Source organism: Genypterus blacodes, unplaced genomic scaffold, assembly GCF_046128005.1.
Source record: "Genypterus blacodes isolate CSIRO-AG114 ecotype Tasmania unplaced genomic scaffold, CSIRO-AGI_Gbla_v1 ptg000038l_1, whole genome shotgun sequence".
Classification (NCBI taxonomy): Eukaryota; Metazoa; Chordata; class Actinopteri; order Ophidiiformes; family Ophidiidae; genus Genypterus; species Genypterus blacodes.
This window is the reverse complement of record NW_027466851.1, coordinates 252,348-278,337: the sequence shown is the minus strand read 5'-3', so window position 1 is coordinate 278,337 and position 25,990 is coordinate 252,348. Positions and strand designations below refer to the sequence as shown.

The 25,990-nt window shown below is 49.8% G+C and overlaps 1 protein-coding gene across 8 annotated transcripts in view; it reads left to right on the top strand.

Annotated features, from left to right (window-relative positions):
* fbrsl1 (fibrosin-like 1) overlaps window positions 1-25,990 on the top strand; it is a 237,304-nt gene that overhangs the window by 199,660 nt on the left and 11,654 nt on the right. For 7 of the 8 annotated variants that reach the window (XM_076147588.1, XM_076147587.1, XM_076147590.1 and 4 more), the window contains 3 exons: window positions 20,466-20,886; window positions 21,485-21,744; window positions 23,399-23,649. In XM_076147588.1, the coding sequence (XP_076003703.1) occupies window positions 20,466-20,886; window positions 21,485-21,744; window positions 23,399-23,649 (932 nt within the window). Of the gene's footprint in view, window positions 1-20,465; window positions 20,887-21,484; window positions 21,745-23,072; window positions 23,234-23,398; window positions 23,650-25,990 lie in introns of all 8 variants that reach the window. The other variant, XM_076147592.1, reaches the window with a different exon arrangement.

The window sequence follows — 25,990 nt, the reverse complement described above, 5'->3', positions numbered from 1 at the left end:
GGGAGAGAGAAAGAGCTTTGTCAGCCCCCCAGACAACACAAACTGTGTGTGTGTGCGTGCGCATGTGTGTGTGGTTTCTCATATGCACAGCTGTGTTGATGAGTGCTTTGGGGTGATCCTGTGTGTGTGTGTGTGTTTGTGCTCATGGATGCAGCCTGAGTGTCATCTGCTCCCGTCTATCTGCTAAATGTGATGATGTTTGGCAGCTTCAGGCAGGTTGTTGTTTTTTTGTATATTTTTTTTGGGGGGTGTGTAAAGTTTTGGATGGGGTGTGTGTGTGTGTGTCTGTGTGTAGGGGGGATCAGCCTCCTGGTGACAGATAGCAGCATGCAGACCGAGTTCCCCTCAGGGCAGGAACCAGGGAGCACGTCCATTAACACAAGTGGAGGGAGGGAGGGAGGGCAGGGCTGGGCTGGAGACATGTAACTGTTTTATTCAGCCAATATTTGTTTTAAAGAAAGACAATGTATGTAAACATAGCTTATATGATAGGTTTGCACTCCAAGTCAAACAGGTTAGATTGTCTTCATGTTTTTAAGTCAACCTTTTCTATTTACATCCAAAGCAGCTCACTGACTTTGTTTTTCTGTTATAAATGTCTAATGTTCTGGAGTGATTAGGCAGCAGGTCAGGTGATTGAAGGTCTGTAGCTCTCTGAATGGATCCATGAACCCGTGTTAAAGCCTCTAAATGCTGTGAGTTTAGTTCCATACTAATTTGTCCTCGGCTCCCTCAAAGTGTTTTCACAGAAACTCGCTGCTTTAAATAGCCCAAAAAAACTAAAAACCCCAGCAGGAACGTCGGCACGATTCCCTCCCTGCGGCACGTGAGGCTGTGGTCAGGAGGAGGGACGCTGACGGAGACGACCTGCGAGTGGAGACGGCGCTCACAGGGACAATGACTTCCAGACGTTCACGGTTTAGAAAACAAGTCGACCACATCTGTCTGTCTGCGTCTGCTCTCCCCTGCTGTCTTCTGTCAGTATTCCTGTCCCAGTCTCTCCTGACTGTCACACAGATCAGCCCGATCCTGTGTGGGTGTATCACGTGCGTGTGTGTGTGTGTGTGACGTGTGTCCAAGTCCAGTTCTACACAAATCACAAGTGTGTTTTTAAAGATTTGGCTAAATTTAACTGTGATTCATCTGCATTTCCCCGAATCGACGTGAGTGAATGAAGAATCTGCGGTTTGAAGACATTCTGTCTCCGTGAGGAAGAGGCTGCCTTCTCATCGCCATGCCAGCGTTGTTGTTTTGGCCTGTAGTGGTTTCTAGGGCAGTGTTTGTTTTCTGCCTAGACTGGTTTTTCTGTGTGTGCATAATGTGTGTGTGTGTGTGTAATACCAAGCAGCCCACAGGCTGTTTTCCTCTGCTTTAGTATGCACTCAATGTGTCCCGACAGCGTCTCACTCTCTGTCCCAGGGGACCAATCAAAAGCCGGCGTCTCTCTGATCATCGGGCCTGTCGAAATGCTGGCTGGACACACACACACACACCCAGATTCACTGACATTATGGCGCAGATACATAATGGATACGTGATGCTGTGATAATGAGCAGGACTCTGTGTCGCCGTAGTTGTTGGTTCTGGATCAGAACTTCTCATCCAAATCCACTGTTATTGTGGACAAAGTGTTCTGACCTGCAATGTTCCAGAGGTTTTGTTGTTTGTCAAAAGTATTCCGTAACATTCGCTCACTGCAGCATCTCCTTATTATCGTTGGTGAAAGGTTTTGGTGGCCGGGCGTTCCAACGCTCCTCTGGAAACCCCAGCGCGTGTCCCAGCGTGGTTCTGCCTGGTTCTGCCTGGTCTGCTCTGCTAATGACTCGTTTGTTTTGCATGTCTGTCCCTCTTTCTTGCTTTTTGAGCTTTATTTTGGCGAGCACTTGCGGGTGCAAACAGTTGAGGTTGAGCCCAAATTGCACACAGGCCCACAGTTTGTCATGTTAATGAAACGGTTTGGGGTTAATAGAGGAGAGGAAAGACCAACATTGTAATCAGTGCAGGCAGAGCTCTGTAATTACGCAGGCTGAACAGGGGTTTGGCCCAAAGCCAGACACCCTCGCCTTCTCTCCCGCTCTCATATTTGCTTTTCGTCATCTCTGCATCGCCGCTCTGTTGACAACCTGCTATAGATACGAGCAAGCAGCATCTACAGCAGCAGGAGCTAATAACACGGCACACACTGCAAATGTCTTTGTTAGCCGAGAGGAGCGGGAGTTCTGCCCGGCGTCTGTCTGTGTCGGTGGTTAGGAGGTGGGAAGGCGCAGGAATTATCTAACTGTTATTGGTTTTTGTTTATTTCCTGTCTCAATCCTCCTGCAAATTATTGATTTCCTGGAGGGTGGCGTGTTTCAGTAAAGGCGGCGTGAAGACTTGAGCTCTACTCGAGGCTCGCTGGTATCGAATCTAGGGTCAGAGTTTATTGTTGTCGTTGGCTTGAAGGCGAATGAGAAACTAAATGTAGCAGCAGAGCAGCGCGGGCGCCTCCTCCGAGCAGAGAAGCACTTTGCTGCCAGACGCTCTTATGACATTTCACAGCGCTGCGCCTATGGAAGTGGTGAGGAGTTCTCGCCGAGCTGTCAGGTGCTGGAAATATCCACCAAGAACACTCCGGAATCTACGACCACTGTGTTGAATGTATCTGCGGCCTTCATACGCAGTGTTCTGCACTCTACATGTCAGTGTGTTTACATGCACATTCAAACTTTGATTATATTCCAATTAACAGAGTCTAAATGTGTATAAATGGAGGCGAGCCTCCTCTGAGCCTCAGACCTGATTATGCAATGGAGCATTGATTTCCTGAGTTCATCCTGGCAGTGAATGCATCGTATCGTTCTGCAGAGCCGCAGTAATGAAGCTGCCATTGTTCTGCACTGAGACTGAAAACTAAAGTGAAACTATCCAAACATGGATTAGAGTCTAAGGAACTTCAGAACTTCAGCTCAGTTGTGTGGTTACAGGAAGTTTCCTTTAGGCATTTAGTTTGTGTGTCCAGAGGAGAGCAGCTCTGTTTACCGCTCTGCCTCTCTGCTCATGCAGCCTGTGAAGCTCTGTCTCTGGGGGAGAGGAGCTTGATGCTCTGCTGAGGGCTCTACAGAGCGACCCAGCAGGAGGGTCCGCAGGGAGGCACTTCCTCTGGATAAGGACAGTATAATTCCCCCATCATATCCCCTCTAACTCCCCAGTGCTGCAGCGCCCCTCAGTGGACACTGTGGGTCATAGTCTTTATATCTGAGATCCTTGAAGCATTTCTGGTGATTGTTTATATCTGGACCACAGCCTGGTTCTGATCCGCTCAGGCTCCAGTGTAGAATCACAAACAGACAAAGGCTCAGTGGAGACCCAGAGGCAAACCTGTGAGGCGGCGCTCCACTGTGCCGCTCGACTCGCATAATCTGCATCTGTTTACATTGATTTGTGTGGATTATGGTGTTTACATGCAAAAAATGGATTTATTGCCATAATCCAAAGTTTTAACCAAATCTAATAATTATCAACATATTTTCTGAATGCGTGCCGGCCTGTGGGTCCGTTGTTGTGCGTTGATCAGCTTCCACACAAGCGGCCAGCGGGCCAGCGGGCCGACCTGGGGCATCTTGGGATAGCAGGAGGAAGATTGGTGGAAAACCCATTTCTGAAGTGGATTTGTGGCCTTGTAATCCTGATTAATTTTGACCCGTTGTGCTCATTTTAAACAGCGCATTACAGTAAGCGTGAACACAGCGAGCTCCGGGGCGAAACCAGGAGCTTAGCGGCTTTGGGAGGCTTAGCTGCAGATGGCATTTTAAGCCGGACTTAATAAATTGTTTCCATTAAACTTAGCAGCCCACACATACTGGATTAGGCCGGTGGAACAAAGGGAGGCGAGAGCGTGCAGACGGAGGGGAAAACGCCGCCGCCGCCGCTGCCATCCTGCACATCTGACTTCCTGTTGGCGTCAGCGCGTGCGAGGGGTGAAGGCGAGGTTGCCGTGGCATGCGGGGGAGATGGCCGCCTTCGGAGACGATATGAAATCCTCTGGCTTCGCTTCTCCTGCTCGTCAGGGATGTCGGACCAATTTGCGTAATTGACGTAGAAGTAAACAAACCAAAAAGATGCATAAAGCGTTTAGCCTGGCGCTGGGTTTAGGCTTTATCTCCCAACTGTTTACACATAAACACATTACCGATGCTGCAGCTTAAGGATTTAGAATCCGCCGTACGCCGGCTCTTTATGGAGCCTTTTACTCATATCCATCGCTGCTTTTGTTGGAAATCAATTCCTTACAGGCTGAGTAAGAGCCCCGCCCCCTCCTCCTCCTCCATCCTCAGCCCGCCTCCTTCCCCCATCGGCTCATGCCTCGCTCCCTAAGCTCTCATTATGTGCTACACAGTCCAGGGTCCCCGTGTCGAATCGCTAATCAACCTCCCTGTCTGCAGGCCCGCTCGCTCCCTCAATAGCTGCTGAGTGGCCTTTGTTCCACCGCCGCTGTTTGCTGCATGTCAATAAAAAAGAGCTTTGGCCTCCTCCTTCTCCTCCTCCTCCTCCCCCTGCTCCTTCTCCTCCCCCTCCTGCTTCTCCCCCTCCTCCTCTTCCACCGGCCCCCACTCCTCCTCCCCTTCCTCCTCCTCCTCAGCTGTTACCTGGCCCAGCCCTTGCTCCAGGCCTCTCCGTGTTTGGAGCTACTGGCGCAGCGTCACACATTTTTTTCCGCTCTGGTGATAAAATAACAATTAGCAGGATTTGGAAGCGTTTCTTTACCTGAAGCAGGTAAATGTGACGAAAAGGGCAAGAGGAAGATACAGCAACAAGGAAAAGTGCTTGACAACACTCAGAAACAAAAACAAAAACATCAGAAAGAACATGGAGGAGATGTGTGTTTGCGTGTTTAATGTAGACGTTTGTCTCCAGAGCTGTTTGGTTTCCTTCTTCTCCGTGTGAATTAGAGTTTAACACTGAGCATGATGTCACCAGAATGGGACAGTCAAAACCTTTACATTCTATCTCTCTCTATCTCTATCTCTCTCTCTCTCTCTCTCTCTCTCTCTCTCTCTCCCTCTCTCTCTCTCTCTCTCTCTCTCTCTCCCTCTCAGGTCTGTCTATAGTGTGAACAGCCTCATGCTGAGTTGTGTGGTGCCAGGGAAGCAGTGCAGGATGTTGTTGGTAGTTTGCTGGGCTGCAGTGAGGTTGGGGGTCAGGGGGGTCAGAGGTCAGGGGCCCAGTTGATATAGAGAGCGTGCCGGTGTTCTGGCCCGGTCAGTGTAACGCATCACCGACCCGGTGGCCAGATTACTGTTTGCAGCCTTTTGCCCATTAAATAATGAATAGAGGTTGACCCTCCGAACAGCTAATCAGCTCTGCGTGGAGCCCAGGGTGAGGAAGAGGAAGAGGAAGGTGTAGAGCCAGACCACAGGAGGGGAGACATGTTGGGGAAACACCAGCACAGCAGATGAGTAGAATGTGAGGCTGCTAAAACTCTGTCTGACAAAGCCCAGTCAGGGAGAGTGAATTCTTCCTCCATCAAGGCTGAGCTGCTTGGACAGAGCGCTCAGCTGCTCTTTTTAAGGTTTGTACGCTCATATGGAGCCGTCCAAACAGACCTGCAGCTCAATATTTATTCATGTTAAAACTAAGTAAGGCAATAAAACATATTTTCGAGATGTCATAGATTGAAAGTGTGCGGTTAGCCTTTAGCTTAGCACAGAAACCTCCATAGTAGCGCTGGACTGGTTAGCTAATGGCTAACGGGGTCACAGAGAGCCGACGCTAACGGGTCGCGGGCTTGTTTCTTTATTAATCTTTGCGTTATTGCTGTTCGCAGACATACGGCGGCTTATGAGGCGGTTGATTGTTTTTGGAGAAAGGAGCTGATATTAATGCTCCTTTTATTGATAGCGCTAATGCTGTTTGTGCAGCCGCTGCTGTCAGAGAGATGAAAATAAATCGGGGGAGCTGAGCGGAGATGAGACACGTGTTTAATTATTAATTGAGCCATTACTGACAGAGATTGCCTTTTTTGATTTAAAGCAGGACGGCCTGCTTCAGGGACAGAAAAAGCAATTACAGAATTCCCAGCTTGCACCGCTGCTGCCCATCGTTTCACCGAACGCCACGAGAGACGAGCGAAAGGAGACACAACACACACCGACCTGCACACACACGCGGCCACACTGAGCCGCTCCATCAATTATTTTAATTCTTCTTCAATATTTATAGCGTTTTAAATTACAATTACGTCGTCATGTAGTATTTATGTGGAGTGGCAGGCGGGCACAGGAGCCATATTACCCACAATCCCTCCTGGGTCTGGCACCTTGAAACGCTGACTGCGGGGAATCGTTTGGTTTATGTATCAGTACAGGAAGTAACGGCAAACTGCCGCAACCTCGAATTTCCTGCCTGTTCTCAAAGTCGCCCCTGATTTTCTTCCTCTGCGTGGCATTTAGCAGGCGTGTCAAGTCCTCGCTAATATGTCACACGATCTCCGAGTGCACTGTGCGGCTCCTTGGTGTCCATTAGAAACGTGTCGGCACCACAGAACAAACCAACTCTGCACGAAACATTAACTCGTCCTTGCTCGGCCTCAATCACTCAACCATATGTGTGCTGGTTCAGGCCACAGAGCCAAGCTTCATCTGAGTCTGTGTGCGGTGACATCACCAGCTCGCCGCCACAGTCAGCACTGTGTGGACGGGCTTCATTTATACTTTAAATACTCTTTCTTCTTTGTGCTGTTATTCCCGTCACAGCAACGTTTGGGATCATTGACACCTGCACACCTGAGGGGAAGAATAAGGTCCATACCACATATTATGATAAGAATAATAGATTTGAATAAAAAAATTACTTAAAGGTTTGCAAAAATGTCGGAGAAAGAAATCAATGTCCAACAATTTGAAGAAAATAAATGAAAGAAAGTAACCAGCGCCCCCCGAGGGATGAACTCACCCACTACACCACATGTGTGACACCATCATTAGGATTTCCTTCTAAAGTTACTTGAATTGCTGCTGCTTCCTGTTTGCTAAGTTGCGGCCAAATTGCAATTTTAGTTAATTGTGCGTGGTTGCCATGGCGGCGACCCAGAGGTGCCACGCCTTGGCACCTTAGCTGGCACTCGGATTTGTGTGCTCAGCGGCAAGTTCATATGCACGGTGTGAAAACTGTCTCTTTGTTATTGCGGTCGGTGTCGCATTTCAGCCGCCGCGCGTGCCGGCTGAGCTCAGCGTGAACCGTACGCCGCCATAAATTACTCTGCTTTAACTTCCTGGCCTCCGCGGTCGGGTTCACTCACGGACTCGCTGTGAGCCGCAGGTTTTTGGCTCGTGGAGTGGATTGATGCCTCACCAGCGAGGAGAGGAGATCAGAGGTTTCCTGGCAAGGCAAAGTCTTTTCAGGAGATAAGATGCCCCCCCGCCTGGTGCCGGCTGGCTGCTGAGACGCCGGCTAACTCCCATCACCATGGGAAGCGCCGCTGGCTAAAGTGGATGGAGTCTCCTTGTTGTTTGTCAATTTAGAGGAGATAATTCCAGAGACGCAGCAGCTCTCAACGCGTCGCCTGTGTAATCTTAATCTTCCTCCTCTTCCGACCGAAGCACAGCCAGGCATTTGCATTGTTTACTCGGTAGAATGCGCGGCCGTCGTCTTATCGCCGCTCTCAGGCCCGAGATGTAAAGCGTGTCGCCTGTGATCACTCGCAGGTTTCCTTGTTTTTAATCCTTTACTCCGCGCTCCAATCTTCCTGGCAGTGAGAGTGCGCCCCCCCCCCTCCTTCCTCTCCTCCCCCGCCCGCCGTTTGTTTGAAGATCCCACTTCCTCGCTATGTGCGTTTTAAGCTCATCTGTGTCGCACAATTCGGAGCCAATGTTGTTTGCAGATGAGGCTGTAATGCTCATCGACGAGCCAGATGGTTGACGATTGTGGCCAAACACGATTCTTGGATAATGTACAATGGCTGGCAGGGGGACAGTCGGCAGCCTAGATGGATATTACAAACATGTTTGCAATGGATTGGACATTTTGGGAAGCAGTTCACACAGGCTTATGAGGATGGGAAAGCCATCGCCAGGAACAGAACGGATGTAAAGTGCTTTGGATTCCATGACAGGCAGGACGCAAATCACACCGGAGAGGATTGTGGGGGAAGATGGGAGACGCAGGAATCCAGATCCCAAATCAAACAGGAACATCGGCCTGACACGTGAGCTTTTTCCAGGTTTCTCCAGGTGGGTGGTCCTCTCTCCCGCCACGCATCTCCAATATTAGCATCCGTCTCCGTGTCCGCGGCTTATTAGAGCGGCTCTGTCTGGAAGCAGCACCGCACATTTGGAACCGCGCGGCATGTTTGACAGATTTCTGGGTTTGGACAGTTTTGCTGTAGATTCCGGCTATTAACCTTCAACTCCACACATGGTGAGGGCGGTAACCTGACATGCTCCGCTGAGAAAGAGCTTGTGTTTGTTCCCGAATTTCACCGGGTGTGTGCTCCGTTAATGGGGCCCAGTGTTTTGTTAACAGACAAGCGGTAAGTCGCGCAGATGCGTTTTGGACGCAGGAGGGTACAAACAGGAACGAGCCCAGCGTGGTCTCCTCCAATCATCAAGCGCTCATCTGTTTGGCTGTTGTTTTTGGCTACCGGCGAAATCCCGGAGCAGGAGCCTCCTAATGGCCTCTGACTGGCTGCGGTGCCCCGTTCAGCAGAGCGTGGGCTCCGGTCCCGCCTGGCTGTGGGGTCGAGGGCGAGCTGCAGGAGACGGACTTTACTGCTGTTTGCTTTGGGAAGCCAATGTTGCAACGCCGCATGACCCTCAGGCGAGCGTGTAGAGAGCTGAACGGGCCGCACAGGGATCAGACGTCTGTCAGCCACACTCACAGCTGATTGGTCAAGTCTGGATTGAACAGAAATGTGACCCACTGATCAATCGATCCTTTGGACAAGAACAGAGATGATGAAGTCTGTTGATCTTTGGTATTTCGCTTTCTTGAACTTTATGTTTTATGTTATTGTGTTTTATCTGTGTGTGTGTGTGATGTGGTCAATATTAGGAAGCAGGAAAAGGATGACAGAAAATGACCTGAAACATCTCCTCAGTCACACGGTAAAGTCACGTTTGTGCTTTTTGGGGTTAAAGGTTTTTTGTAATGGAAAGTGAACAGAAACACAAACAACTTGATGAAGCAGCAGAGTTCAACCCTGTCAACTCCTGTCAGCATAAACAGGGAATAGAGACTCAGATACAAACAGAACTAATGAAATCATCTGGTCATCTATGAGAACCAGATCCAGATGTTTTGATCAGATTCGGAGCGTAATAAAGTCTCACATTACGCCGGAGAAGAGGAGCTGCAGCTTCATCTCATTAGCAACACAATTAGTAATCATGAGGTCATAAAATCTATCTGGCTCTCCTGACCAAAGGCTCCTCGGGCCACGTCTTCCGTTCAAGTTGACCACCAACTGACTTAGTTGCGATATTTTGTGTTTCCGTGACGCATTTTTCAATTCAAAACTTCAAACCCTAAACGATGTTCCAGGCTCTCTTCTTCTTCTCTTTCCCTCCACTGCTCATAACTGTTGGACCGAACTCACATCTTTGTTGTTTCCTGTGAGTTGAATCACTCTGGACATATTTGCTGCGTGTGTATTCTGCAGGATGTGGTGTTACAGCTCATTTGTCTGATCTGTATCTCATCTCATCTCTCTGTTTGGATGAAATCGTCTTCATATCAGCGGTTCACCTTTCACAGATCACATTTCTGGCAGCTGTACGGCGACAAATTGCCCCAAAATCGCGGCCCCTGTGAAAATCAATAGGTGTCTTTATGATCAGTGCTGATACAGGTATTGACTCATCAGCTGTTAAGTGGCGGGTGGGCGGAGGCCTCTTCATCAGCCGCTCTGGCAGAGCGGCGGCCTAATCCCGGGCGCAGGTGGCGCCGGAGCCGAGGCGGCGCGGACACGGTCCTCAGACGGGATGAGCCATCTGGGTCTCTGCACTTTACAGCGCTTAAAACGCCGCCTGAAGTGTGACGCTCCCACCACTTACCTCCCAGCCGCACACGCTGATCCCTGGCTGGCTGCTGCTTTGATCGCTCGGACACGGATCCAGCGAGCGGTCGGACACGCTCGGCGGCTTGATTTAGATCGGCCAGAACACTTTGGGCTTTGTTTTGTCGTGTGCGCTCTGAAATATGTCGAGCAGAAAGAGGAGCGTGTTTGTTTTCTTTTGTTTCCGTCCTCCGCTCGGCTGCCAGCGCTCCACACTCCCGCCGCCTCGTGTTGCTGCTGCTGTAGTCTGTTTCATCTCACAAGCGATTTGGCTCGTTTCAGAGTCCAATTTCTCTCCTGTCTCGCCGTGCTTCCCCCCCCTTCCCTTCCCCCAGACGTAACACACTCTCACTCACACATTTCCCATCCGACTGACACACACACACACACACACACTCCGCCTTCACACTCCAAACAAATCAATTCCTCGCTTTCTGCACTCAGAGTGACACTCTCCCGCTCCTCGCCGCCTCGTTCTGTTGTTCATGTTCTGGTTTGGTTGAGGTGTGTGGAGGCTCCGCCCCCACACACCTCACACACTTATCAGCATAAACTACAACATCAACCAAAGCATAAGTGAGACGCAAGAAAGAAACCCTCAACTGCAATGAGACGAGACACTGAGGGACGACGTAGAAACACAAAATAGAAAACATGGAAAACCTGAAACTAAACTGTATCAAAAGAAAAAAGGAATTGAAAAGAAACAGCGTGTGTGTGTGTGTGTGTGTAATGACGCTGTAGTAGATTGATTTATTCATGTAAACGTCTTAATCGCGTGTTTGGCTACGTTTCCTGTGCTCAGAGGGGCGGAGTTTCATTGATTGCATGATTGCATACAGCTGATTTGCATATTTGCCCTTAATGACAGTAAGGACTCACACTCACACTCGTGCATGTAAACATACTGACTGTAATTCATCGCTAAAGACTCACAACTGCTGCAGAATTCCTGAAAATTCCTCTTTACTTCCCGGCGCCTCGATCTCCGTCGCTGGTTTGGCGCATCGCCATTCGGCTGTGGCAGTGGCAGCTCCGCTCTGGTCTTCAACAGCTGCTGGGTGTCCATCTGTGAGCCTAATTACCCAGCAGCACCCTGTGTGGAGCCGAGCAGCCAGCGCCCCCTGTGGAGCGAGCATTGATTACATCAGCGTCCGGGCCGGACAGCAGCGTTTCCCCCCGCAGACATGTGACACTTGAGCCAGGCACTTTAATGCACACTGGGGGGCTATCTTTAGACAAACGGCCCGCTAAGATCTCACACACACACACACACACACACACACTTGCTACCACTTCACAGATGCTGGTTTGTATAATTAGATGAGGATCATTTAGTGAATTTTCTGGGGGAAATTTATCTTGGTGGAACTTTATCAGCAAAATTATTTAGATTCACTTCCTGTCTGGATTGTAATTATTATTCTGCAGTCAATCGCTTTCATATCGGGATCATTATTTGGTCGCATGCAATTTACAAATCGTAGGAAACTGTGATTGTACATATACAGTAAGAGTCACCTGGATGATTGTAGGGGTATTGGGTCTGCGGTTGTTATGGTACCGCTACAGCTGCTGGGGGGCTGGTGGTCCAGCTCCAGAGCTCCGTCCAGAACAGATCAGACCTTATTGATTATTGATTTGCCTTCATATCTCCTAAACCGCTAAAGAGAGAGAGAGAGAGAGAGAGAGAGATCGGTGGAGTTCCTTTGCGATGGTTCTCAAGTCAAATGTTTACACAAATGCAGGTTTGGCTGTCATGGCGATGTGGAGAGAAAGGTCGGTGGAGGTGTGTGTGTGTGTGTGTGTGTGTGTGTGTGTGTGTGTGTGGTTCAGTAATGTGTCATGTAAGCGATGGAGCGCTGACGGCCTCCTGAATGCAAACAGGAGCCGGAGCTTTGATCAGCGCAGCCAGGAGGGGCGGGCTCAGCCTGTCGTTACAACATGTGAACACCACAGAGGAAGAGCGGCGGAGGGATGACGTTTGTTTACATTTCCGATCCCGCGCAGGCCGGAGGATTCACAGCTGTCAGGCGGCGTTATTTGACTTTATGAAAATGTGTCGGCCGTATTTGCGTGGAGCAGATGTGCGTCCCCTCGCCGTGAACCCCCACATCTGCAAAACACTCCAGGAAACGTGATACGGCGAGGAAGATGTCACCCCCCCCCCCCCCCCCCCCGCCCTTCTTTTTTCACGATCCCAAATCGCAACGGCCGCGTGTGTCAAAACAAGTGGATGAGGTATGGAGAAGCGGTAAGGAGCTGTCAGCTTCCAATTGTTGCTTTGCTTTCAGAGTGGGGAGTGAAAATGGAGATGGAGGAGGAGGAAGAGGAGGAGGAGGGAGGAAGGCAAACATGCAGCTCTTTCAGCCCACTGTCATGGCACTTAGGATCTGTTGAAGGATGTTCAGCCGTCCATTTCCCTTCCATTGAGGAGTAATCAGCAAAGCACTGAAAGCTCATATTCTCTCCACTTAGAGGCCTGTGGGCTCGGTGCAGGTCCACACATGAATCCTGCTGCTGCTGCTCTGTTTACTCCGCTGCTCTGTTTACTCTGCTGCTCTGGAGCTCTAAGCCTCCGGGCAGTTTGGCCTCCGACTCGCTCAAACGTTTGAGGCCAAGTTTAACAAAAGGAAGTACTCAAACACATCTGTCAAACTGCAGGAAAAGGTTTTATTGGATGATGGAAAGACGAGACGATGGGTCAGGTGGGAGGACGGGACTCAGACTCCTTCATTGGTTTTTGTATATTAAGGCCAAGCAGTTCTACTTTCAGGCTACACACATATACCCTGACCTTTGACCTTTGGTGCTGATAGGTATGATATGTTGTGATGACACGTTGCTGATTCGTTGCACCGCCACGTTCAGGCCCAAACTCTCTCCATGTTCCTGGGGGATCTGTAGTTCCATGCGTGTGTGTGTGGCTCTCAGCATGAATCAGGTTTTGTGCTTCTCTCTCTCCGTCTCTTCATCTTGGTTCTTTCCCTGCGTTCTCTCTGGATTGTAAGCCAGCTGGTGGGCCTAATGGAGGATGCTTTCCTGCGGGGCACCAAAGTGATACTGTTCAGGCATTATGCGAGCTTAAGTAAAGCTGACATGCTGCTGGAGCATCCCAGCCCACGCTGAGCTCCACCGCCGCCCGTGGTGAGGCTCTGAAAAGGTCTCGGAGTTACGGGCGGCGCGGGGAGGCCGGCACGTCCCACTATGCTGCACTCTGATGTGGGAAGCAGGAGTTAAGTCATTTATTAGAAGTGGCAGGCGTTGTCTCCAGTCACCTCCATAATTGCAGCGCCACGTCCACTGCGGTAATCAATCGAGACAGCTGCCGCTGTGGCGTTCAAGTCCATTGGGCAGGCGTGTCATGCTAATTAATGGAATGATAGGACTCGCACTCGCCGCCGCGCACTAATAACTCCTGAGGGCGTCGCTTCTCTTCATCGTAAAATTCACCCTTAAAGTTCAGAGCGCCCCTCCCGCTCCCGCCTGCCGGCCGTCCGTCCGCGGCGGCCTCGGAGAAGGAAAGGTCATCGGGGTGGGCGAGGGGTCAGCGGCAGTGAAAGGGGGCACATTCCAGGCTGGCAGGGTGGGCTGCCTTCACAGGAGCCATTAGACTGAAGCTCCTCTGCTGAAAGCTACAAGATGTCCACCCCTTTTATTGAGAGGAGCCCAGCGGCGGTGACCTCAGACGACCTCAGCCTGCACTCACCAGGCTGAGGGTCCAGCCAAAGCACAGGAGCAGGGGGCGGAGCCAGCTTACGCACAAACACAATACAGCTACAGGATGAAAAGCAAACATGGTACATTGTGTTTGAGTTAAACTTCAGGTCATTTTAGAAACTGAAACAAGAAGAAACTGACGTTGGTATCTAACTAAACCTCTAAGTTCATGTAGAGGAGCTTTAGAGGCTCTGACACGTGTTCATGGATCCATAAGGGTCCATCACAGACCTACAGACCTGAAGAGAAGCACACACATCTACACAATGAGCAGATTTCAACACAAAAACACAGTTACTCAAGAATCCAGTCCAGCATTTATCTCCAGAAACACCGGCTCAGTGTGAACATCACAAAGAACATGGAGGAGGAGATGCGTGTTTGCATGTGTAATTTGGACGTTTGTCTCCACGGATGTTTGGTTTCCTTCTTCTCTGAGTGAATGAGAGTTTAACATGATGTCACCAGAATGGGGCAATCAACAACACATCTCTCTCTCTCTCTCTCTCTCTCTCTCTCTCTGTCTCTCTGATGTGAGGTAGAGCTTCTCCCCTCTGGCCTTCCATCCGCAGCATCATGAGACACAAGCACGCGTTGTGCGTCCGGCGCCATATGGCCTCTGCTTCATTTGGGTTCTGGGCGGAGCTGCTCTCCCCCCCCTCTCTCCCCCATCTCTCCCCCCTCCGGCCTGTGCTGCCAGCTCTCAGAAATGAACATTAGGTTCTCTCCATTTCTGCCTGGGCTCTGACTGTAAATGTGTGGCAGCTTAACACCGTCTCCATTCTGCCGCCATCCACTCCTTTTGTCAGCTGCGGCGAGGAGACAGAACTAATTGAAACGCGCCAGCTGTCCCGCTCTGTAGCGATCTTGGCCGCGCTCTCTCCTCGTCCGCTCCCCCATTAACATCTCCCTGTGATTTGCAGAAACGCCGCCTTGGCTCCTCTCGCCACCAGCTTGGAGATGCTCGAGGCAGATTAAATACCGTGTGGGAAAGCGCGCCATTGCAAATTTCTGCTATGATTTTATTATTAGAACGCCGCCGCCGCACACCTCAGCCCTTCTGTTCTCCTCGTTTTGTTGAACCCACTCCGCCTTTTTTATGACTGAATTCCTCACAGCAATGAGGTGTTGATTGGCAACGCGGCAGTTTCCTGCCTTCTGCCAGTATCTGTTACAGCCATCTTCGTCTCTGTACAAAGAGCGGCAGAGGGACGCCGCACCGGAGGTCATAAGGTCACGGAAATCCTCGAAAAGTCGTGGTTGGAGAAGTCACAGATTTTTGAAATGTGTAGTTTCAATGGCTCTTATTCTGAAGGGGCCTTATAGTTCCTCAGGCTGCGTTTGGATGAGCGTGAACAGGAGCGACGTCTTCTTGTGCGAACACGTTAGGGAGACGACGCCCTCTGGCTGCAGGCTCTCTGTCGTGCTCACCTCTGATTGGTCCATGTCACCATGTGCGTTGCTATTAAACTTTAACACGTTTACGTAGCAGCAAAGTCGCTACAAGAAAATCGAGCAAAACATCTTTCTAAGCAGAAGCGTCTAATTAGCAATGAAATCATTTAATGTGTGATTAATGCACATTAATTAATTAATTAGTCGTGTCTAAGTAGTCGTGTAACAATAAATGAATTTCACTTCAAACTACAAATTAAAGCATCGTACAATCACTTTCAGACGGCACGTTATCTCTTACTAATGGTTTGAATCTAATCTAAATGTAAACTCTGACGTTGTGTAATCTTTGTTATCTGTCTGCATTATTCAAACATGGTGTCAGCAGGCAGACAGGCTTCTCTACGTGGCAGTGGAAGTGCAGGTTTATAAGTTTACACAATCATGGAAATTCCTCGGTCAGAATCAGTATGAACGCCTGTTCACCGCTCGGCCTGTGCATCCTCCAACGTCTTTCACCCGGTGCGCCGCATGATTTAAATATCTGTCAGTTGGCCTCCTATCTGCTGGGCGGCCCGACTGTTTGTGCTTTGGCAGAGCGATGAAGGGTGGGAGCCGCCGTGTTTGCCTGGTAAATGAGAGCACCCGATGGCCCTTAGTTCCTTTTAGACCTGCCCCCCACCGAACACACGCACATACACGCACGCACACACACACGCACACACACACACACACACACACACACACACACACACACGCACACACACACAGGCACACACACGCGGTCCTGGGGAGTATTTGCATACCCTCATATCTAATCTGAAAGGCCTATTTGCATACAGGTTCTGTTGCCTTGGCAGTTGTGTGTTCTGGCTTTGCTGTCAGCAGTGAGCAGGTAATTCTTGTAACATCCTTATTTGCATGTGCAGCATCGGTCTGCTGAGGGTTCGAGCTGGAGGCTGGAAGGCGAGCCAGCCACTGTCCAGGGTCGCCAGCGAGGTCGTTGGGTCTATTTGCAGGTAGCCAGGTGTTCCTCTAAAATAAAGCGGTTAAAAAAAGAAGAGAGACAAAGCCGCAGTTTTGCAACTCAAAGCGGTTGGGCGCAGACGTGTGCAGCAGGTCGGGTTTTGCCGCAGCAGGGACCTGGGTTCGCTTCTCGGCTGAGGATCGATGGGCTTTACGCGGGACGCCGGCGTCTCCGGCTGGCTGGCGGTGCATGTGTGGAGCCGGTGCGACTCGTGCAGGTAAAAACAGACGCGTAGTGACATCATGTGTGGCGAAGGCAGACAAGGGGAAGGCGAGAGCCAGAGGGACTCGCGCTGCCTTCAAGGGGTGTGGGAAATCAGGAAGTTGCAATTTTATTACTTGGAAATTGCGAGAGTAAACTTTGGATTTCCGATGCTACGTGAGTTTACCTGGTGTGAGGTACAATGTGACAGTTTGCCTTTTGAAAAATTTATTTGAAATACAGCCTGATGCTTGATGTTTGTGTTCTTGTTCTTCTCACAGCCTGAAACTATTCAAAATATTTTTATGCTAAAGCACAGTCATTGTTGCGACTTTCTGCACCTCTGTGTGTTTTGATTGTTTCTTTTGAGAAACGCTGAAACGCCCAGAAATCACACAATCTGATCCACTTCAACATTTAGTAAACAAATCTAAATTCAAATCGTTTAAATTCAGAGAAAAGACGACAAAACCAAAACAAAGCTGAGCCGTTGCAGCGCGGAGGTCTGTTCTGGTTTATGAAGACGACGGGGCGGTCACAGCGTCCAGCGGTCCAGCTCAGGGCCGAGGCGCGCCAAGGTGAGCCATCTGGCCGCGTAAAGGCCACACGGACCGGCTCGGCTCCAGGTCTCCAGATGTTCCACGGGGGACGAGCGAGGTCGGGAGTGAAGGGTATCACAGACTGGAACAGCTGCTTAGCGACACCCCCAGATTCCCCACCGGACACATCAGTCACCAGTGGCAAATCCCGGCGGCCTGTTGACCGTCTGCTACCTCAACCCCCGTCGCTCCGTCACTGTCAGCCCCCCCGCCCTGTATCACCGCTGCACCAGGCACGTGCACATGGGGGGGGAAGGCTCCCCCGAGTCTGCAGGGGGCCACAGGAACAACTATAAAAAGATCAATACAGGGATGAGATGTCATCTGGTGAGCAGACCTGCCAACACCCCCTGAGGGAGTAAACCCCCCTCCCTCCCCCCCCCACACTGCACTAACCCCGCTAACGGGAGGCCCCACCCCCTCTGCCGGGCTGCCCTCCAAACCTGCCGGACTCAGTCATGCCATCTGCTCAGGTTTGCGGGGCTTCAGGCTGGTGCGTGTTTGGGTGCACACACAGACACGGACACGGACACACACACACCGACGTGGCATTTGTTTGACACGGCCGCCTGTGGCCCGGCTGTTGTTCCCGCTGCGTGTGCGCCCGCGTCCCCGAGAAACGGACAAGGCAACAGTGCTGAATTCGGCAGTTTGTGGAAATGCTGGAAACTCCGGCTGACAGTTGCGAGGCGGCGCGGTGACGAGGCGACGTGTGTTTGTTGAAGGATGGGAATGATTTTGCTCCTCAGCCCTCAGGTGACATGTGTCACAGAGATATTTCTGTCTTCTTGTTATCACTGTGTGTTAGAACATCGCTGAGAGGTAAAGAAAACAACACCCCTAAACTGTGAATAAGTACATATATTCAGTGTGTGTGTGTGTGTGTGTGTGTGTGTTCTCATGAGGCAGGTGTTGTTGCTAATTGTTCTGTGCTTGACAGCTTTTTGTTTGCTGCTAAACAAGCTGCAACACCTGCAAGTTAAACAAAGCTTTGGCACCTTAAACGTGATTACTTAGTAAACAATACACACACACACATACACAGACACACACAGACACATACTCCACCCAAGCAAAGCAGGGAACACATGCATGAACCTTTAACTCTGCTGTAAGTGAAGATGCCAGAGGAGACGCTTTGTGAATGTGTGCGTGTGTTTATGTATGTATGACGTGCCAACACTGAAACCTTTTTATGGTGTGTGTGTGTGAGAGAGAGACAGAGTGGTTTTAATGAGGGACGGGTTGGTGTGAGCTGATACCTTCCTGCCTCCATTACAGCCCATTAGAATCATCATTAAGATCAGCCAGAGCTCACAGAGCCCCCACCCCACTGTCTCTCTCTCTGTCTCTCTCTCTCTTCCTCTCTCTATCTCCCTCCCTCTCTCTTTCTCTCTCTCTCTCTCTCTCCCTCTCTCTCCGTCTCCCTTTCTCCATCTCCCTCTCTCTATGCCTCTGTCTTTCTCTCTCTGTGTGCCTCTCTCTCTCTCCCTATCTCTCTCTGTGTGCCTCTCTCTCTCTCAGCAGTTGTAGCAAGACTTCCTACGTTATCACTCGCCTTACATTGTGTCTGGGAGAGCAGGTTGCCACAGCAACATCACCCAATGGCGACATGTCGACAGTGGATATTTGCTTCGTTGTCTGTGTTTGTCTGTCTGCGTCTCTCTCTCTCTCTCTCTCTCTCTCTCTCTCTCTCTCTCTCTCTCTCTCTCTCTCTCTCTCTCTCTCTCTCTCTCTCTCTCTCTGTGTGTCCGAAACGAGACCCTGACAATTTAATCCAAATCCCAGACCCCCGTAAATCTGTGAGTCCGTATGTGCCTGGACCTCGGAATTCATTTGGAAGCCTTGACACCTCCTCCAGGCCCGGCCCTCCCGTAAAACGCGAGCAGCGGGGGTGGGGGGGGGGCTCTGCATCTTTATGGTCCTGTTTTTATGGGTGTTGGGATCCCTGAAAGATTAAGCGTCCTGTTAATAGTGACTGGCGATTCCATTAGCGAGCTGCACGTAGACTCCTCCTCCTCTCCGCTGCTCGTCTTTGTTACTGTCGAGCTTTTTTAACGAAGGCGTTTGGACTGAAGCGCTTCAACATTCTGGACCTGTGAAGAAACCACAGTAATATGAAGTAAAGCAGCTGTTGGAATGCTAACTGATGCTAACTGATGAAGCTACAAGCTACACATGACCTGAAGTAGCCAAGCTGTAGCCAAGTAGTTAGCAGCATTACAAGCTAACATTGAAGCTATGTGAAGGGGAAATAGTGAATACGTTTTTCTGTTTAACCCTCAAAGCAAACAAGCAGGAAAATGTGGAACACAAACCAAAATAATTACAGTATTTTCAAAACCCTGAACTGTCAAGCTACTGGAAAAAGTAATTAAGTTAGTAGCTTTTTGACTCAAAGGTAGCTCATAGTCAACACCAAGCAATGATCTGTTAAATGTAGACCTCTGATCCGTGACTCTCGTCCTTCCTCTCCCTCTTCCTCTCCCTCTTCCTCTTCTCATGTGTGAACTCTCTTTCAGCTTGAAGCAGATTCCAGCACAAGCGGCTTTGATAAGTTCAGCCGCTTTAGTTTGGCCCTCCATCCCTCCACCAGCCGCCTTCCTTTGTGCCCTATTTTGCTTTTAAGTGTTGAGAGAGAGGCAGAAGATGGTGGAATGGTGGCTTTAAGATTCATAAAAGCTGAAGCAATTCTCTCCTTTTGAAAAGCATGGCTGCATTTTCTGCCGCTTTCATCCGCCTGCTACAACAGCGTGTAATTACAGTCATTAAATCACAACAGATTAAGTAACAAAAGTCGTTGTACGGCGGAATGCTGATTGTAAAAGCTTCTCGTCTGGTGAAAAGACCTGCCATGAATGGAAACCACGAAGAGTTCAGAGTGCTTCACCAAACCCCCCCCCCAAAGATCAGGCGGAGGACAGGAAGGCGCGGTGGCGAAGATAAGAGGCCGCCATCTCTCTCCACAGCACACAATTGAAACATCATTATTTCGTGCCAGATTGTGTGCTCAGCAAAGCCCTGAATGGGGGGCGACATTTAACTTTAATTAGCTGTGATTTATTCATACTGACTGGATCGCGGGAAGAAATTGGATCATCTGATTATAGTCGAGCATGAAAATGACCTGATTAAACACTTAATGGAACCTGGGGAGAGTGAAAGGAGAGGAACCTTTGGCAGCTGACAGGGGGGGGTGACATGGTGGAGCTGAGGGAGCTGGGCTGAACGCCGCTCTGGACACGCACAGCATGTCTCTCTCTCTGCCGTCTGATTGGTCCCTTGCACGTGTAGAACAGATCCCAGAGCGTTGGACGGGGCCTGTCTCCCATACAGTCTGTTTGTGGTCTGACGAGGACAGATGCCATAATGACCTCCTGAGAGTGTGTGTGTGTGTGAAAGAGGGGACAAATGCATCATGTACACCATGACGTCATGTCTTTGATGCAAGCTTTGACAAACTCTCTGTCTCTGTCTCTGTCTCTTGTCTTAGGTGTGCCAACGAATGAAATTCCAGAATCCAAGACTTGCAGTGCAGCCAAAGTCTCCGGGCTCCAGCGCAGTCAGGAGCAGAGCAACAGCGAGGTGCCCTTTGCACCCTCCGTGCCCAGCCCCACCCCGGCCTCGGCACCCACAGGCTCCCCAGCCCCCGCCGCAGCGGCGGCCCCCCCGGAGCCGCCCAGGTCACGCCTACCCAGCCCGCCTCCTCTCAGTATCAAGAAGGAGCAGCCACTTCTGCCCCCTGTCCCCACCCCTCCCCTGCTGAGGGCTCAACCCCACCCCCAGCCCCACCCGCCTCACCCACATCTGCACCAAGAGCCCAGAGTGCTTCCACCGCCCCAGCATCACGCCCGGCCGCTCATCAGCCACCAGCTGCATCACCCGCTGCAGTACAACAGCCTTCACGACTTCAGGTAGGCTGAGTGGGCCAGAAGGGTTCTAAACATAAAACCTGCTGGCACCCGGTCCGGCCAGCAGCAGGTGTCAGAAGCAGAAAGGAGGAGAGGGGCTTTGTGAGGAGAGCAGAGAGGATCTGCAGTTTAGTGTCCAGGGATCGATTTTCACTTTCATCAAAAAAAGGCAAAAGATTCAGATCTGTTATGCATAATGAGCAATAAAGTAAGCAGCAGCATCTGTGTGTACACAGATGCTGCATGGTTCCGTGTCTGTCAAATACTGATATTGATTTCCTGACACAGCAGATGTCAGATTTACCGTTTTTCATTCAGCACACCTCCGTCTCTCTCCTCTGGCCCTTCGATTCGATTACGTACAAGAAGCATTACTGGCACAGTGGCTCTTATGTTATGTTGGTGTTTACATTCAGAGTGACGTGTCAATAGGTTGGGTTGACGCTCATCCTGCCCCCCCCTACGATCTGATGACAACATTTCACTTCTGTCCTGGAGGACTCAGACTGTATTTGAATATGTTTGAATTGTTTTAGTTTTATTATCACCCTGGATTACAGAGGCTTACCTGTCTCTCCTTTGCTCCCCTGTCTCTCCTCAGTCACAGGAGCAGTCCAGTGGGCCTCCCCAAGCACCACCTGCCCCCCTCCCCTCACCACCACCTCAGCGGGCTCCCGTCCTCGGCCCCCGCCTTGCCTTTATCCATAGCCAACCTTTCTACCTCGCACTATTCCTCCCTACGGAGCCCCGCCCATCGCCATCCGGCCATGTTCGCAACCCCAGCCACATTGCCGCCACCGCCGACCTTACCGACCAACAGCTTAGTGGTCCCCGGCCACCCTGCCGGCACCCCCTACCCAGGTAACGCCTCACACCTTCAAGTGTCACTGAAACACTCAATGAGTCTTCATGCCACAAGCTAGAGAATTAAACCAAACCACACATCTCTCTTTAGTGAATCCAAAAATGTATTCAGACATTTATAAAGATTTCATGATAATATGTTTATGTTTAGTTGCATATTTTCAACATAGATATAGTTCATATTTACCCTCTGAACCTGTTTGTGTGATGTTAACATGTGTTTTCCCAGAGTGTTTGATGCTGAATTGTGTGAGACTTGAATCGCAGTGTGTCAGTACGTTTACATGCAAGTTAATACTTAGACTCAAATTAAGGCTTGAAAATTCCATCGTATCTGGACAGTTCAACATTTAGTATATCCCACTTTCAGACAAGCCCTTGAATGCAACACAAGTCTTCTCAGCACAATACATCATATAAGTGGGGATAATGGTGCACACTTTCACTTTCACTTCGTAACTTTCTGCCCCTATTGATGCATTAGGCACATTTTGTCAGAATATGAGACATACTGCAGCCTTTATACACAGTACAGGCAAGAATCAGCATTAGTGAAGATGTAAACAAGAGAAGTACTTGATAATGATTAGACCACAACAGGTCACATGACTGTCAGTGTTACATGGTGTTGAAATTAGCATCATATGTGAATCATTGATCTGGTAAGTGCTCCTTTGTTATTTATCAGTATATTATACCGCTCTCTAATTACACATGGTCATTTCTGATCATAAAAGAATAGCTCAGTGTAAAGTAGCAGAGTGTTTCTCTACTGTATGTTTTGTTAATATTGGCTTAATATTTAAGGAATAAGCTTCTTGTTCGAGCTCTTCGCTAAAGTCAGCAAATTCTTTTACCGCGCTGGCAGTAAATGTCAGGAACAGAGTCCAATTAGTGCAGCAGACACAAAGACCTCAAGTGACCTCATCAGATTGCAAGACCATCAGTCTCTATCTCCCAAAATGCGAGTAATTATAACAGATTTGGGGCAATTTGGTCCATTTGATGAAATCTGATGACGAGACCTGCATCAACATCCTCTGATGCTGCTTTACACTATGAAAGCCCGTTTTATTAAACTTTACATTGGCTCTTTGGTGGATTTATGTCCATTTATCTCCACAGTCCAGATGGAGGTAGACCAACTCCAATTCAAAATAACTATTAATGAAAGTAAGCTGGAGGTTTTGGTTAGTTTAGTTTAAAAGTCATGTAGTCCTGTGTGTGTGTGTGTGTGTGTGTGTGGGGGTGAGGGTGTGGGTCCGCGTGTGGGTGTGTGTGTGTGTTTTCTGCTGGGATGACTCTTGGTTCTCTCTTGTCTTTAGATACCAGCCTGTTGATATCATTCAACCAACCAATCATGTATTGCCAGCCTCATTCGGGGATTCTGATTGGCACATTGTCACAGGCAACTCTGTTACCGCCACCAATGAGTCCCCACGTAGAAAACCCTCACAGCATGAGCTGGAGAAACAGAGAATGCCAGGTGACTATTTTCTTTCTTCTTTCCTGTTGTGACTGACTGGGCGCCCGTGCCTCTTTTTTTTTTTTTTTTTGTTTTTCCTCGTGTCCCACCCCCGCCCCTCCGCTCCTCTCTCCTCCCCCCCACCCACCCACCCTTTTTTCGTTTCCTCGCTCTCCTTTCTTGCAGAGCATGACCTCCTGAGGCAAGAGCTGAACAACCGCTTCCTGGTTCAGAGTTCGGAGCGGGGCCGGGGGCCTCCCGCCTCGCCGCTGGCCCCCGCGTCGCTCCTGAGGGCCGAGTTTCACCAACACCAGCACATGCATCAGCACCAACACACCCACCAGCACACCTTCACGCCCTTCCCCGCCAGTCTGCCCCCGGCCGCCATCCTCACCCCGCCCACCGCACCCCCTTTGGTGCGTACGCAAGCCAGAAATGTGAGGATAAGTAACAGCAAAGCTCCCACCTACCACCCCTCTTCAATCAATGCCCCCCACCCCCCCTTTTTTTATTGCTTTACCCCTAAATTCACCAAAGATCTCCCTTACCTACAGGAGTCCCTCCCTTTTAAAGTTAAAGCTCTTGAGTTGAGTAATTCCGCTTTATTTTGAAGTTCGCCTTTGGATTTCTGCATTTTGTCCTGCTGGTGAGACCTGGATCTACACATGTGATGTAACCATGAAGATGACGACACAAGACCCCCTGCTGCCACCTCCCCTCACCAGACAAACACGGGACGAAGCACATAATCATCTTGATGCTCCTCCTCTTCCTCCTCTTCCTCCTATCACAGGCTCATATCCAGTTTCTGTCTATTGGCCAGAAGTTTCCACAGTTCCATTATTTCATTCCTCTCTTTCATAAAGTATGCAGAAGGGTTCCTGCCGCCATAGATTGGAATGTTGAAATATTTCCGAAATGTTCCCGCCTAAGCCTTTTATCGCAACAAAAGCAAGCATCGTGTGTGTGTGTGTGTTTTTTTTTATCCTCTGCCCTCATTTATCAGCTTTTTTTGGTGACAAACGTCGCAGATCCTCGTGTTCAAACTCACCACCGTGCAGTCGCCGCTTGATTGACTTTACGGCTGATGAAAGGCGCGATGACATCACCGCAAAATTGTTTTGTGATAACGACTCTAATTGCTCCCGTGTTTTTCCTGTTGTGGAGCTTATGGGGGGGGGGGGGGGGGGGGGGGGGGGGTTATGATTATTCCTGTTATTCCAAGCGCGCAGCAATCTGCCGCTGGACTCACACACACACACAGACCCTTTGTAGCTTTTTGGCATTAGCCTAATTGATCCGATCCATCATGTCACAGGCCTGATTAGGGGCCTGTGGTCCCATTAAGGCCCCTCGCTCAGATTATCTCCATCCTGCTCATTGTGAAATCAAAGCTGTGGTATTTACGCTCTTAGATTAAGTATGGAGGCTGTTTATCTGCTTCTCTCCGCTCATTCCCGACATAGTGGGAATTATACACGCCGCCTTCCCTTTGAAGATGAAAGAGGTGATTTTTCTTGGTCTGGCTGACGCTGGAGGAACGCAGCACATGGCCGACACACGCTCCCATTCCCTGTTTTTGTTGTTTTGACAGAATTCCGAGCTGCCTTTCCTGTCTCCTGCTGTTTGTTTTTCCCTTTTGATTGAAGCTGTGTTCTTACTTACTCGATGCCTCTTCCCCTCCTTTCTCTCCTCCCTCCCTTTAAGCCAATGCTCTTTTTTTCTGTAGGTGATCTGGGGGAACATGTTTGTGTGTGATGGGATCAATCACTATCATGTCATGCAGAGATGTTGACATTGTTTCTGTTTACGTTCATGCTACATTAGTTTAGATTCTGTGGATCTCAGCTCAGCCAATCACAAGCCTCGTGCTTCATTTTGGAAAATTCACGAACGTTGCCCCCCCAGCTCACCTGCGACATGAAAATGATCCTCCTGTACCTGTGCTGCTCTTCTTCTCTTTGTTATTGCTTGGAATGAAAGGAGTGATGATGATGATGATGATGATGTTTTACTGTTACAGTTCTCTCTCTCTCTGTCTCTCTCTCTCTTCCCCCTTTCTCCCCCCCTCCCCCCTCTCTAGACGCCCCGTGTCATTTCAGCTATGTAACAGCCCTTGGCTAATGGCTGTAATTAATGAAATTATGATGCCTCTATATTTGTTTATTGTTCAGTGCCCTCACGCAGCTGGCTCGCCAAATGGCGGCACTGAGTGTCTCTTCCTCCACCCCGCCCCCTTGCCCCCACTATGTCTTTGGACAAGAAATATCCTTAATTGTTGCAAGATGAATTATTGAGCTTTAATTAGCCAAAGCTGTTTACTATAAAATTGCGACAGGAACCATAAATTAGGAGTTTGGTCTTTAACGAGGCTGTAAAGCGGCCAGAGTCTCAGACATTAAGCAGGCCGCACCTTCAGAGATGCTGAGGAGCTGTTTAACGAGCTCGGAAGCTGGCTCGCCGTTTCCTCTCAATGGGCCGTCTGTCTTTGATTTGAGCCTATTATCGCCCACAAACAGTGCCGCCAAACGCCAACGCCGCGGCTGCCGCAGATGTGAGCGTCACCCGCTTCACCAAAAGGGCCCCCAGTCCCAAACCCGCGTCTCCTCTACCGGCTAAACCAGCCGTGCAGCCCGAACCCTCCAACACAGAAACACTGATTCATACTCTCCGCTTCCCTCCTTTATGTAAACCCAGAAACGTCGGCGCCTGCCAACAGAGTTTTGTGAAAACACTTGCAAAAAGTACCTGCAAATGGTTTGTGTATTTGCGGTGTTG